Source organism: Nothobranchius furzeri, chromosome 15, assembly GCF_043380555.1.
Source record: "Nothobranchius furzeri strain GRZ-AD chromosome 15, NfurGRZ-RIMD1, whole genome shotgun sequence".
Classification (NCBI taxonomy): domain Eukaryota; kingdom Metazoa; phylum Chordata; class Actinopteri; order Cyprinodontiformes; family Nothobranchiidae; genus Nothobranchius; species Nothobranchius furzeri.
Genome location: NC_091755.1, coordinates 61,794,538 through 61,808,728, shown reverse-complemented (window position 1 = coordinate 61,808,728; position 14,191 = coordinate 61,794,538). Strand labels below are relative to the sequence as shown.

The 14,191-nt window shown below is 44.6% G+C and overlaps 1 protein-coding gene across 3 annotated transcripts in view; it reads right to left on the bottom strand.

Annotated features, from left to right (window-relative positions):
* The window catches only part of LOC107391005 (ERC protein 2), a 300,921-nt gene that overhangs the window by 140,239 nt on the left and 146,491 nt on the right, over nucleotides 1-14,191 (bottom strand). For all 3 annotated transcript variants that reach the window (XM_054745980.2, XM_070545069.1, XM_070545070.1), the window contains one exon: nucleotides 8,034-8,127. In XM_054745980.2, coding sequence (XP_054601955.2) covers nucleotides 8,034-8,127 — 94 coding nt within the window. The remainder of the gene's footprint in view (nucleotides 1-8,033; nucleotides 8,128-14,191) is intronic.

Here is a 14,191-nt window from a genome sequence, read left to right as displayed (position 1 = left end):
TGGTGGGACCAGGGAAGTCTCGGGGACTGACGACGGGGAACCAGGAGGCGGGACCAGGGAAGTCTCGGGGGCTGGTGATGGGGAACCAGGAGGCGGGACCAGGGAAGTCTCGGGGACCGACGACGGGGAACCAGGAGGCGGGGCCAGGGAAGTCTTGGGGGCCGGCGACGGGGAACCAGGAGGCGGGACCAGCGAAGTCTCGGGGACTGACGACGGGGAACCAGGAGGTGGGACCAGGGAAGTCTAGAAGACTGGAACTCTTGGGACCGAGACTGGAACACAGGGGACTCTTGAGACTGGAACACAGGGGACTCTTGAGACTGGAACACACGGGACTGGAACTTCTGAAGTGAGGACTGGAACACTTGAGACTGGATCCTTTGAGACCGGGACGGTGACTGGAACTTTTGAGGTGAGGACTGGAACACTTGAGACTGGAACCTTTGAGACCGGGACGGTGACTGGAACTTTTGAGGTGAGAACTGGAACACTTGTGGGAACTGGAACACTTGTGGGAACTGGAAAACTTGTGGGGAGACTGGAGACAGGAACGCTTGTGGGAACAGGAACACTTGTGGGAAGACTTGAGACAGGATCACTTGTGGGAACAGGAACGCTTGTGGGGAGACTTGAGACTTGGGAGACTGGAACACTTGAGACTTGGGTGACTGGAAGACTTGTGGGGACTGGAAGACTTGTGGGAATACTTGTGGGAACTGGAAGACTTGTGGGAACACTTGTGGGAACTGGAAGACTTGTGGGAAGACTTGTGGGAACACTTGTGGGAACTGGAACGCTTGTGGGGAGACTGGAGACAGGAACGCTTGTGGGAACAGGAACACTTGTGGGGAGACTGGAGACAGGAACGCTTGTGGGAACAGGAATACTTGTGGAGAGACTGCAGACAGGAACGCTTGTGGGAACAGGAACACTTGTGGGGAGACTGGAGACAGGAACGCTTGTGGGAACAGGAACGCTTGTGGGGAGACTGGAGACAGGAACGCTTGTGGGAACAGGAACGCTTGTGGGGACACTTGAGACAGGATCACTTGTGGGAACCGGAATGCTTGTGGGGAGACTTGAGATAGGAACACTTGTGGGAACAGGAACGCTTGTGGGGAGACTTGAGACAGGAACACTTGTGGGAACAGGAACGCTTGTGGGGAGACTTGAGACAGGAACACTTGTGGGAACAGGAACGCTTGAGGGAACTGGAACGCTTGTGGGGAGACTTAAGACTTGGGAGACTGGAAAACTTGAGACTTAGGTGATGGGAAAACTTGTGGGAACACTTGTGGGAACTGGAAGACTTGTGGGAAGACTTGTGGGAACACTTGTGGGAACTGGAAGACTTGTGGGAACACTTGTGGGAACTGGAATACTTGTGGGAAGACTTGTGGGAACTGGAACGTTTGAGACTTGGACGTGGAGACTTGACACGGGGACGTGGAGACTTGACACGGGACGTGGAGACTTGACACGGAGATGTGGAGACTTGACACGGGGACGTCAAGACTTGACACGGGGACGTCGAGACGTCCACTTCAGAGCCGGAGCGTGAGAAGTCCACTTCAGAGCCGGGGTGTGAGACGTACACTTCACAGCCGTGGCCTGAGACGTCCACTTCAGAGCCGGAGACTAGAGGTGTCGACTTCAGGCCTGGAAGTGCCGGACTGGACGGAGTCTCTTGTACGGGCTGGACCGGAGCAACTTGGACAGCCTGGACTGGAGCCACTTGGACGGGCTGGACCGGAGCCTCTTGGAAGGGCTGGACCGGAGCCTCTTGGAAGGGCTGGACCGGAGCCTCTTGGAAGGGCTGGACCGGAACCTCTTGAAAGGGCTGGACCGGATGCGAAGCGTCCTTCAGAGCAACCACCGAGACAGGAGGCGATACATCCTCCGGGACCACCACCGAGACAGGAGGCGATGCATCCTCCGGGACCATCACCGAGACAGGAGGCAATGCGTCCACCGGGACCACCGCCGGAGCAGGAGGCGATGCGTCCACCAGGACCACCGCTGGAGCAGGAGGTGATGCATCCACCGGGACCACCGCTGGAGCAGGACGGTTGCGGCGTCGTCGGCGTGGGTTTTTTTGGCTCAGAGGAATGGAGAAGACGCTGGCAGGAACCGAGGAGGAATGACAGCCCACCGGAGATGATGCGGCAGCGCTGTCTGGTCCAGGCGAGGGTGTGGTGTTTTGGCCCATCGGATGTGCTGAGAGAGCACCAACAGGTTCAAGGGAGAAGGAGATGAAACCAGTTCTGACAGATTGTACAGGATCAGGATGGCACTGGAGTTTTGGAGCAGATAAAGATATGGAGGAGGAGGTGGCAGGTGCGACTGGTGCAGGAGGGTCACGGCCAAAGGTGAGAAGCAAGTCCTTGGCAAAGTCCCATAAAGGCACAGTCCTGATCTCACGACCTTCAAAATAGTCCGCAGCCCAATCTAGGGCGCTACCACCCAAACTGTACAGCATAACGGATAGCCTGTCAAAATCCGAAACAACCGAGTCCAGGCGAGCGCATGCTTCGATGAAGGCACGGCATCCATCCGGGTCGCCACAGTACCGGTAGCGGTCTGATGGTGGAGGCCAGTATTCTGCTGGGTCCTGTGTTGGTCGGTTCATTCTATCACGGTGAAGGGATGGTTTGGACCCAAAAAATGCAGTAACCCAGGATGACACAAAGGCAGGAGTTGATATAAGTAAAAATCATTTATTTGGAGGAAGAACAAAAATAAATCCAAATGGCAGGAAGCCAAAATCCAAAAATCCAGGGAGTCAAAAAACACAAGAGGAACGAGCAGACTGACGAACAAATAATGCTGAGAAACAACAACAATGAACCGACACCAAACACAGACAAGACAGAGCTTATATACACAGGGAGAAGTGATTAGGGAAAATGGCGGCAGGTGTGTGAAGTGAGAGCTGGATGGAAGACAGGTGAACCTAATAATCAAAATGGGCAAACAGAAACAGAGGAGGGCCAAATAAACCTAAAAACTCTAAAACACAAAACTAAACCTAAAGGCTGCGGGAAGGACTAACACACACTCACACCATCACACACACAAAGGCACTAATATAAACAGGAATGGGGAATGGACAAGCACACACACACACACACACACACACACACACACACTGAGCAGGGGACTGACACACACACACGTCGAGCTAGGGACAAAGAAGCTGGGGACTAAAAGGACACAGAATGTAAATGAGACCTGGAGGGCCTGGGCATGAATGAGATGACACAAGACCTGGGAGGAATAGACTTAAAGGACTACCAACATAAGGACACATATTGGACGCAGACAAAGGACACATGAGGGTGCTATGAGACACAAAAGGGGAATCTAAAGAGGGATGGAGGACATAAGGAGACACATGAGGAAGACACAGACGCAGACCATGACAACTTGTTTTTTATGAGAAAATAAAATTTGCTGATCTGCCAACAACTTGTTTTCATTCAAATGTTTAATTCAATTCTCAGTCTCTGCTCTTAATTTACTGCTTTAGGTCATATATGCAAGTTGTGAAGTTTAAATTACTTTAAAGGTATACCATGCAACCTTTTCCTACTTTAAATCATTGTTTTGAGCCAGTTTGAGCTAAAATGACCCTTTACAGTGTTAATTAAATGTTTTGCAACTTCAGAGATGTCCCTGCGGGGGGGGGGGGGGGGGGGGGGGGGGGGGGGGCTGTGGAGTGGAGTAGATTTGACATGGTGGAGCTGGAGTCTGCTTCCAGCACGTTTCCTGCATGTTTTAGATCATGAACACAGCTAATTTGTTTGATTTATTGATGAACCACTCCTCTAGAAACTAATGAATGCTGAGGAGACATTTCAGCAGTTAGATTAAGGTGTTAAAAAGATAAACTCACAGCAAGGAGACAAGTTTCATTTTCGGTTTAACCACAGTCAATTAATAATGGACACTAGGGGGTGCTAAAAGCATGCAAAACTGCCGAGTATCCCTTTAAAGCAAAAAATAAATAAATTGATATGAGTGGTTCAGCCACTCTTGCCAAACTACATTCTGAGTATTTTACATGGTGCACGCATATTACACACAGCTACAATAAAAACCATCAATGTTTAAAACTGTTGTTAAAACAGAGTGTCTTCAGTAGGAGACGTCTTCAGATCAACAACACAGACCTTTAGAGACAATCGCTCCAGCCTACAAAGTAAACCTGCTATAATGACTCTTTAAAAAGTCAAAAATTCTAACTCTCGGTTAAGTTCAACCAATATCAAAAATATTGCCTGGCTAACCAACACACATTAGATGACACCATAGAGAAGAGACATGTATATGGGATTTGAATTATTAAGAAAAATGTATAGGGGTAGAAGAAGTCACTGAATTCATCTCTCTGGTTGATCAACACACTTATGTGTTAGAAAATATTGTATTTTTTGTCACCTTTTGGAGCTGGTGGAGCCATGGTTTCCTCTCTGCACTACATAACAGGTGCAAAAGCACCGGTGTGTGTCAAGAACGTTAATTTGTTATAATGCCTTGCAATGTGTTGTTTGCAAGGCTACATCGTAAGTTAAATAATGCAAGCATCAAACTGAGATTCATTATCTGCAGATATTTAATCTGAACTAAATCATATTAGTCTCTGACAAATAAAACCTTGATGAGCACAACCCTATGCCACTGTTCTGTACAAAGTTTTGCCATTTTCTGTCAGTTATTTATAAATACCAAATACTGTATTGACCCAATTATAAGACAAGGTTTTTTTTTTCATTGAAAATAATTTTAAAATGTGGGGTCGTCTTATTATCGGTTTCTAAGCATTTACACATGCTGATATTTGTCTTGGGTCATTACTTGCCCGTAACAGCAGAGGGCGCCAGGCTGTGTGTTCTCAACAGGAGAAAAAAATGGAGACTGGGGGTCTGGAGCAGAGTGGACCGAAAGTGAGGCAAGTTAACACATTATGGCAGAGTTATGCGAATTTTAAGATCACGGTGGTCAATTCAGCAGAGGCATCAAACATTGCATGCATGGATGCCTTGGATGGCAGTGAGGTTGACGTTCAGTGAGAGGAGCTGGCAGGTGTAGCAATCTGATGATGCCACAGATGCACGAGAGTGAGTACAGCGAGGGAGAGGGCGTCTGAACAAAAGCCTCATTTGACTTTTTTCACATGTCAGCAAAGTTCTGATAGTTTGCATTAAAATAGTATTTGTACTCAGTATTTGTTCTCAAATTTTCAATAAAACAGTTTATTTAAAAAGTTTTTTTTTCATTTCCTGAAGATTAGTGATAATCTTTACTAGGTTTTGAATAGAGCTGCAACATGCAGCAAGGAGAAATGGGAGTTAGACAAAACATTTTTTGAGCATGCAGTTTACCGAAAACAACATTTAAAAAACGGTGGTCCAGTTGTTAAGTGCCCGCCCCACAGAGAACACACAGGATGGCCCAAATTAGTGATGGCATTCTCCTGGAAGTAATACCTGTTCTTGTGGCCATTGCCTACTGTAGCGTTTTCATGTTAAAAACTCAGTTGTTAAAGCACAGATGAGAGCCCTCAGTCCTGGGGGATGCTCTCTGCAACATCTTGACATAGTCAGTGGCCATTTGATGAAACTGCACCTCCTTAAGTTCTATTGTTCCACTGAAGTAAAAAGTATCTCAGACCATGTTGGCACTTCTCCACTCTGGTGCGTAGAAAACATCTCAGGTAGCATCTGTTTGTCAAGTCAGTAATGTGGGAAACCATCAGGATCATCAATGTGAAATTTCTTCTCGTCAGAGAGCAAAACTTCTTCCACCTTTTATCTTCTTCCTTGCAAATTCCAAACTGTCAGTTCTGTGGCATGAACAGAAACATGGCCTTTGAAGACATTTTTTGCTTTTGAAGCCATTCAGTCACAAATGCCGTCTGATGGGCATGGGACTGCATTTGTCACCAGCGACAGCCTTAAGTTGGGTCAAGGATCATCCAGTGTCTTGATGGACAGCCAGCTGGATCCTCTGACTCAGTGCTGGTCCATAAAATTTACGGACAGAATCGGTGACAAAGTGCAGTCTTGGTGGAGTCCAATTCTCACTGGAAACTAGCCCGACTTATTGCCAGCAATGCGGACCAAGCTCTGACACTGGTCATACAGGGAACTAACAGCCCATATAAGAGGACCTGGTACCCTGATACCCCATACTCCCGAAGTACCCCCCAAAGGGTCTCCTGAGGGATGTGGACAAACATCTTCTTCAAATCCACAAAACACATGTAGATTGGTTGGGAAAATTCCCACGCACTAGGACCCCCGAAGGGTGTAGATCTGGTCCAGTATTCCATGGCTACGATGAAAACCACATTGCTCCTCCTGAATCTGTGGCTCGACAACCCCATAAACCCTCTTCTCCAGAACCCCTGAATAGATTTTACCAGGGAGGCTCAGGAGTGTGATTCCCTTGTAGTTGGAACCCATCCTAGGATGCCCCTTTTTAATTCAGGGGATCACCAACCCAGTTTGCCAATCCAGTGGAACTGCCCCCAATGTCTACGTGATATTGCAGAGCCGCATCAACCAACATAGCCCTACAACATCCAGAGCCTTAAGGAAGTCTGGGCAAATCTCATCCACTTTGGAATCTGTCAGAGGTGGGAATTGAAACTTCTGACAGGAGACTCTGCCAGAAGTTCCCCGCAGATCCTCACAATACGTTTGGGCCTGCCAGGTCTGACCGGCATCCTCCCTCAGAATTGAAGCCAAGTCATCATTCTCCCTTAGGTAGTGGTCAGTTGACAGCTCCGCTCTTCTCTTCACCTGAGTGTCCAAAACACATGTGGCCGCAGATCAGATGAGACGGCAAAAAAGTCGATCATCAAGCTGCGGCCTAAGGTATCCTGGTGCTAAGAGCACATATTGACACCTTTATGTGTGAACATGGTGTTCATTATGGACAATCCATGACAAGGACAGAAATTCATAACAAAACGCTGCTCGAATTCAGACCAGGGGGGCCATTCCTCCCCACCACACCTCTCCAGGTCTCAATGTGTTGATTTGTAGAATGAGTTCTTTTTTAATATATTAAAGAAGGATTCTGAACCTATAATTTCATGTAGACAACATTAAAATAAAAAAGAAAGAAAGAAAACAGCAGCCAACGAATTCCAGAAGGGTGGGCCATAACAGAATAATGACAATAAACTGGAATTTGAGAGTGTTTCTGCTCCAACACCAGTACTTCCTTCAGTCAATATTTTATAATATACTTCATGCACTGCCATGAAAATAAATGATCTGAGAACTTTAGTAGATTGCCTTGCTTGTATAAATATGTTTCCATGAAATGATTTTACAGCACCTCTTTCCATCATTACCAGTCACTTGATGTCTTTGACACTGTTTGAATGCAGAGACAGAAGCTGTATGTAGACACACACAGTGGGAAACGATGAGATAACTCTACAAAAACTTCATTTTTCTTAGTTTGGCATATATATATATATATATATATATATATATATATATATATATATATATATATATATATATATATATATATATATATTTATATATATATATATATGACTTGGCATTATTGCGCTCCGTACATTAACTCCTCAGACTAAGTCTGCACACCAGAAAACAAGCATGAAAACAGTTATGGACAAAGAGAAAAGTAACTGATGATGAATCAGCTTTACAGTGCAAACTGTAGTTAAATCAAAAACATCTGGAGGGCCGACTGCACCTGTTATCTTAATTTATTGTATTTATTTGGTTGTTCATTTTCACTTCTGCAACAAAGTTAGGTTCACTGAGAGAAAAAGTGTCAGTGGCATAACTGAGGCTAAAATCCCTCTCCGCTGAGATGAGTTGGAAAACAGAGATTGGATCAATGTAAAATGACTTGGCAGGAAAGGAAAATGACTTTCAAAGGAGTAGTGGTGCATGGTTAGACCAATATGAACTCAGTGGTCTACAAATGGAATGAGAAGCTGAGTCAAAGAACATGTCTGCACAAACACACAGACATTTTCAAACCTGTGATAAAGAATGTGGATGTCCATCTGGCACAGCATCTTTCCTTATCTCACTCTGTACCAGCTGCTTCTGGATATTTGGAGACTTGATTTGCCTTCAGAGACAGAAAACGACAGATAGACACAGGTGGAATAAATAATTAATACCCGAAATCATCCTGTAGAAATACACATGAAAGAAGGATGCTGGTGAAGATGACTTCAATCTTGGAAAACCCCTCTAACCCACTGCATTTCACTGTGGAGGCCATGGACAGCTCTATCATTGGCAGACTGAGACATCCCAGATGCAATACAGAACACTACCGTAGGTCATTTATCCTCTCTGCAGTTAGAGTCGATAACTCCTCAGTTTAACTAGTACTGGCATTATCCTGTTCACAATAACATCAATGCAATATTCAGTATGTGTTCAATACTTGTGCAATACTGGATGAACATTAGTATGTCCGTGTCCTTTGCTGTGTATAGTTCTGGAAACACACATTTTCTTTAATTCATTGTTTTTAGGGGTTGAAGGTTACAATAGTACAGTAGCTTATTGTTTTGTGTGTTTAACTGTAATGTTGTTATCATTTTTGTTTTCTTAATTTTCTCTGAGTGTTTGTGCTGCTGTTGCAAGCGAATTCCCCCACTGTATGATTAATTAAATCTATTCTATTATATTCCAAACACCTCATGACTTGGATGCCAGTAAGTCTAATATGGTGGAGGGGTTATAGGTCGTAAAAGCATTTTCATCATCATTCTTCTAAAAATGCTCACACTAACTCTTCAACTGACTGCCCATTTGTCCAGAACCTGCTGCCTCAGCTAACTGTGCCAAGCAAAGTTTGTTGTTAAAAGAGGTTTCCAAGCAAGGAATTCAAGCATGTTTATTTTACCCTTTGGTATCAAAGAACAAAGCGACAAACAATAATTTGTCATGCATGGGAGATGTGCCAGTAAAAAGCTTTGACCATCCAAGAAGAACAATGGAAGTAATCTTTAAATACAGTAAAGACCAGGGGCGTTACGCCCGCCACACATGAGAATGGCCTCAAATGACTGTTTGCTCAGCAGATACCTTGCTGTGTGCATCTGATTTTCACTCAGTTTTCCACCTCACGAGACACTCAGGTGAATATCTGACCAGTTTGATATTTTCTGCTTCACGGGGGGTAAAAATTCACCGTATGCACTCTACAAGAACCAATCAGCAAATGGAACAGGTCAGCCAAGAAACATAGTGCCTCCAGTGTGTCCTGTGTATTACGTTTTTAGTTTTTCTCCTGAGGTGCCTGGGGCGCTACATCAGGGAGCATCCAAGAGGCATTCTAAACAAATGCCTGAGCCACCTTAACTGACTCTCTTGATGTGGATGAGCAGCATGGGTCTGAGCCCCTCTCAGATCACCGAGCTTCTCACCCTATCTCTAAAGCCCCCTTCAGACAGGCCATGAAAAACGGAAATATTCCGGAATCTGTCCGTAAGACCTTTCTGTCTGAATATAAACATCCGGATAACGTGTTCCGGAATTTATCCGGAGGAAGCCCCTAGTAACAGGTCCGGACTTGTTACGGACAGGGTGGCTGCTTCAGACTGGTGAGGTAAAGTTCCGGACAAGGGGGAGGGGGAGGAGGAGGGGACCGGGGGACGCTGTGCGCACCTACATAGACCGCTGCTGTAGCATGCGGCGAACCACGGCAGCTCGCCTCCTACGGTACCGCCTAGACGCGTGACGGAGCGCTTCACACCGCTTCAGTGATTCCTTTAACCATTGAGCTTCATCATCCAGGTCTCTTATGCGTCTTCGTGTGCGCAGAATTATGCTTAAGCGCCTCGTGATTTTTATCTTGAGAGGCGCTCTAGAAATTATATTTTTTTCTTCTTCTTCTTAACATAAGTCCGATCCCCACCCCCCACCCCACCCCCCGCCGCCGTCAGACATCTGGAACTTTTCCCTGCTGTGTGAACGCAGCCAAAAGGACAAGTTCCGGTACAAAAGTGGTGTGTCTGAAAACATAGTTCCGGTTAAAAACCGGATTGAATTGTCCGCAAATGTTCCAGAATGTCTATCTGAAAAGGGCTTAAGAAAGAGATCAGTCACCCTGAGGAGAAAAGTCATTTTGGCTGCTTGCAATCGCATTCTTTCTGTAACTGCCCAAAACTTGCGACTATAGATGATGGTTGGTAAATCAAGAGCTTTGCCTACTGGCTCTGCTCTCTTTTCACCTTGATAGACTGTTACAACGCTGATATCGGTGTAGAGGCAAACCCAATATGCCTTTTACTCCCCCACTGCATTTTTCCCTTATCCGTGAACAAAATTCTGAGGTACATAAACCCCATTCATTGGGGGCAGGGCCTTATTGCTTGCCTGGGGAAGGCATTATTTCCATTTCTAGCACAAGACCAAGGTCTCAGATTTAAAGGTGCTGATTTTCATCCCAGCCCCTTGACACTCTGTTGCAAACCAGCCAACAGGACCATGTCATCTGCAAAAAGTAGAGACCCGATCCTTAGGCCACCATAAAGGATTTCTTCAACCCCTTGGCTGCTCCTAGAAATGTATCCATCCATCCATTTCCTTCTGCTTATCTGGAGTCGGATCGCAAGGGCAACAACCTAAGTTGAGAGACCCAGACTTGCCTCTCCCCAGCCGCTTAGGCCAGCTCTTCCGAGGGGATCCCAAGGCATTTCCCAGCCAGCAGAGAGACATAGTTCCACCAGCATGTCATGGGTCTTCCTTTAGGTCTCCTCCCGGTGGGATGTGCCCAGAAAACCTCACCAGGGAGGCGTCCAGGAGGCATCCTAAACAGATGCCCAAGCTACCTCAACTGGCTCCTCTCAATGTCCACCTAGAAACCCTGTCCATAAAAATTATGAAGAGAATCGGGCAGCCTTGGAAACAAGCCCAACAGTCGGCAATACGAACCAAGCTCTGAAAACAATCATATAGGGACCTAACAGCCTGTATCAAGGGGTCAGGCACTTCATGCTGCTGGTAAACCCTCCACAGGACCCCCTATGTGACATTGTTGAATGTCCACAAAACCAGTGTTGGGAGTAACAGTGTTTTTTGAATAACAGCTTTACACCAGGCGCAAAAGCATCATCATCCCATTTGTGGCATGAGTCTCAGAGAAGCCGAGAAGAGTTTTCTCCGAACAACATTCTGGTAAACTTGACACCCAACAACACACTCAGGCAGAAATTGGTCCGTCCAAAAGACAAGACACCCAAACAGAAGGTTATTGGCATTGTTTATGGATTACCATGACCTGGATGACTGAGAACCTTCACCAGCATATTTACTAATGGCGTTATTTTGTAGGTAACAAAGTAATCTAATTACTTTTCCCATCCTTGCAGCACCATTACGCTATTGGACAGATAAAGTGGCGGTTACTACAATGTAGTTGAATGAAGCGCAGCAGTGTCAGGCCCTCTGACAGCCACATCCGTGATGTTGGTCACTAACGAAGCAGCTCTGTACCTGCATTCCCACAAACCAAACATGACTATCTAGTCAACCCTTCTCTTCAGAGTCCCTGAATAGACTTTACCAGGAAGGCTCAGGAGTGTCATCCCTCTGTAGTTGGAACACACTCTGCAGTCGCCCTTTTGAAATAAGGGGACCACCACCTTGGTCTGCTTGAAATCAGACATTCCTAATTTTAGGGTTTTAATTCCAATAAATATACAATGTCATCAACTCAAAACAATTTCAAGGTTTTTTTATACATACTAAATCATATTTTATGTCATTTACTAGTTGTGGTTCATTGAATAAATGCATGCATCTTGAAATATTTGCTATTGTTGAATTGTCATGTTTGCTCATTTTTCAGCATATTAGAACACGGTGGAGCTGGTATGCCAGTTGAGGACAAAGGCTGAGTGTGCATCAAGTCAAAATACAGCCGACTGAGACAAGACAAGACTTGACTGATGGAGGTGAGACACTGGAGTGTAAATCTTTCAACAACGAAAAAAATCACAAATATGAGAAAACTGATGCATGCACACAAACAAACACACAGTCACAAAAACAGGTTTAACTCTGCAAGATTTCATTAAATACACAAACAACATTATATAAAAAGCATGCTGGATGACCCGCAGATTAGACATATTAATACAATGCAAAAAATGAATTACAACTGCTAAATTCGGTGCAAGAAAAAAAAATGTTCATGACAATCTGTATGACCTTACTTGCACACACCCCAACCCCACCAACATACGCTCTCTCTCTCTCTCTCTCTCTCTCTCTCTCTCTCTCTTCACACACACACACACGCACACGCACGCGCACACGCACGCACACGCACACACACACACACACACACACACACACACACACACACACACACACACACACACACACACACACACACACACACACACACACACACACACACACACACACTTAGAAAGCTGACAGTGACAAATTAGTTCTTAAGAGAACCCTCAAACACTGTAAACAAGCTGTGACTGAGCAGCTGTTAAAATGCACCACATTAATATTCTACATCCACATTGGTGTGTTTGCTCTGGGCAAAACTGACAAGCTGCCCCCACATGTGAGCAAATATTGGCTGTCACAACCTTACAAATGTTGTATGTGTGTGTGTGTAAGATTTTATGACTTATGTCAGTGCGCAAGTAAAGTGAAATATAGCTAACATGATGATAAGTTCATTTACCCCCCCCCCCCCCCCCCCCCGACAAACACACACACACAGCAGGGCCCTTCAAAACACTCAAGGAAGTATTATGCGTGTTATAAAAGAAGACAACTGCTTACATTTTTGACAATATTTAAATCTCATTTGTGAAAACCACACTTAAAACTTGCTGGTTTGCCAATTTGATGCCACTGGTTTGTATTTTCATTTTGTGTGTTGGATTTTTCAGCTTCTTGAGGAGATCACATGCTGTTATTCTTTTCCTCCTCTCAACCTTATCCTGTCTAACACTCTCTGTCCTGTTCTGTCTATCATTAGAATTTTTTTTCAAAACATTGGGTTTGGTCAGTTGGTCTCTGAATGCAACTGAGAGCTTAACTGAGATCCAAGAGTGTATTCACTTTAATTTTTACAACGTACAACACTGGTTAGTTCATAATAAGTCAAAATCAGTGCTTTTTCAGAAAAAAATCCTTCTTCTGCTATGCTTGGTGATTTACATTTACAATTTCTAGATTAGTCTAAGCTTAAAGCTTCTGATTCAATTAAATACTTAGGTGTTTGGCTAGAGCCAGATCTGTCTTTTAAAACGCACAATCAATCAGTCACAAACAAGATCAACTTTAGCTTAAAAAACCTTCATTCGTTCAATTTGCCCTATTTAGTGTTTTTCATACATGCTTAAACTTTTGGCTTACATTAATTTGGGCTGAATGGATGGATGGCTGAATTATTATTAATAATATTATTAATAATATTTATTAATTTTTTATTTTAATGTTTTGTTTTATTTCAGTTTGTGATGAACATCACATTGTTTCAAATTTGTCTTTTTGCTTTTTGACTGTGTTATGATGACTTTATTTGTTGTAAGGTAATGGGACCCACTTGAACATGAAATGGCTCATCTCAAAGTGGTTTCATCCTCTGGAATAATAAGTTTCTAAATAAATAAACTGATAAAAAATTTTCCACATTTCAAGCAGAGAAGGGAGCTACTTCCTGTCCTGGCAAAAAGCACCCAGTTAGACACGTAATGGATTTCTGGAGTGAGACCAGAATCAGAATCAGAAGGGTTTTATTGCCATATGTGCGAGAATTCACAACATTGTTCAAATTTGAATTTAAAGATACTTTATTAATCCCAGAGGGAAATTAGAGTTTCAGTACACACAATTCGGAGATCAGACATACATACATAGGCATAGACACATGACAAGAATTAGTGACTGTGGTCATTCGTAACCCGAGTCGCGCTACCTTAATAGAGATCAGAGGGGTTTATATGAGGATTGGGTCGTTGGGTTTACAGAGCACAGTGACTCCTGGAACGATTCAGCAGCCTTCACCAGTTGCGATCCCGCCCAGGCAGGGATAGGGAGACAGAGTTGCCATGGCTACAGCAGCATTCCACATTTCTTTTGAGGGGGAGTTATCGCTTCAGCCTCACAGGCTCAAGGGCACCAGATTCCGATAAGAACTTGTT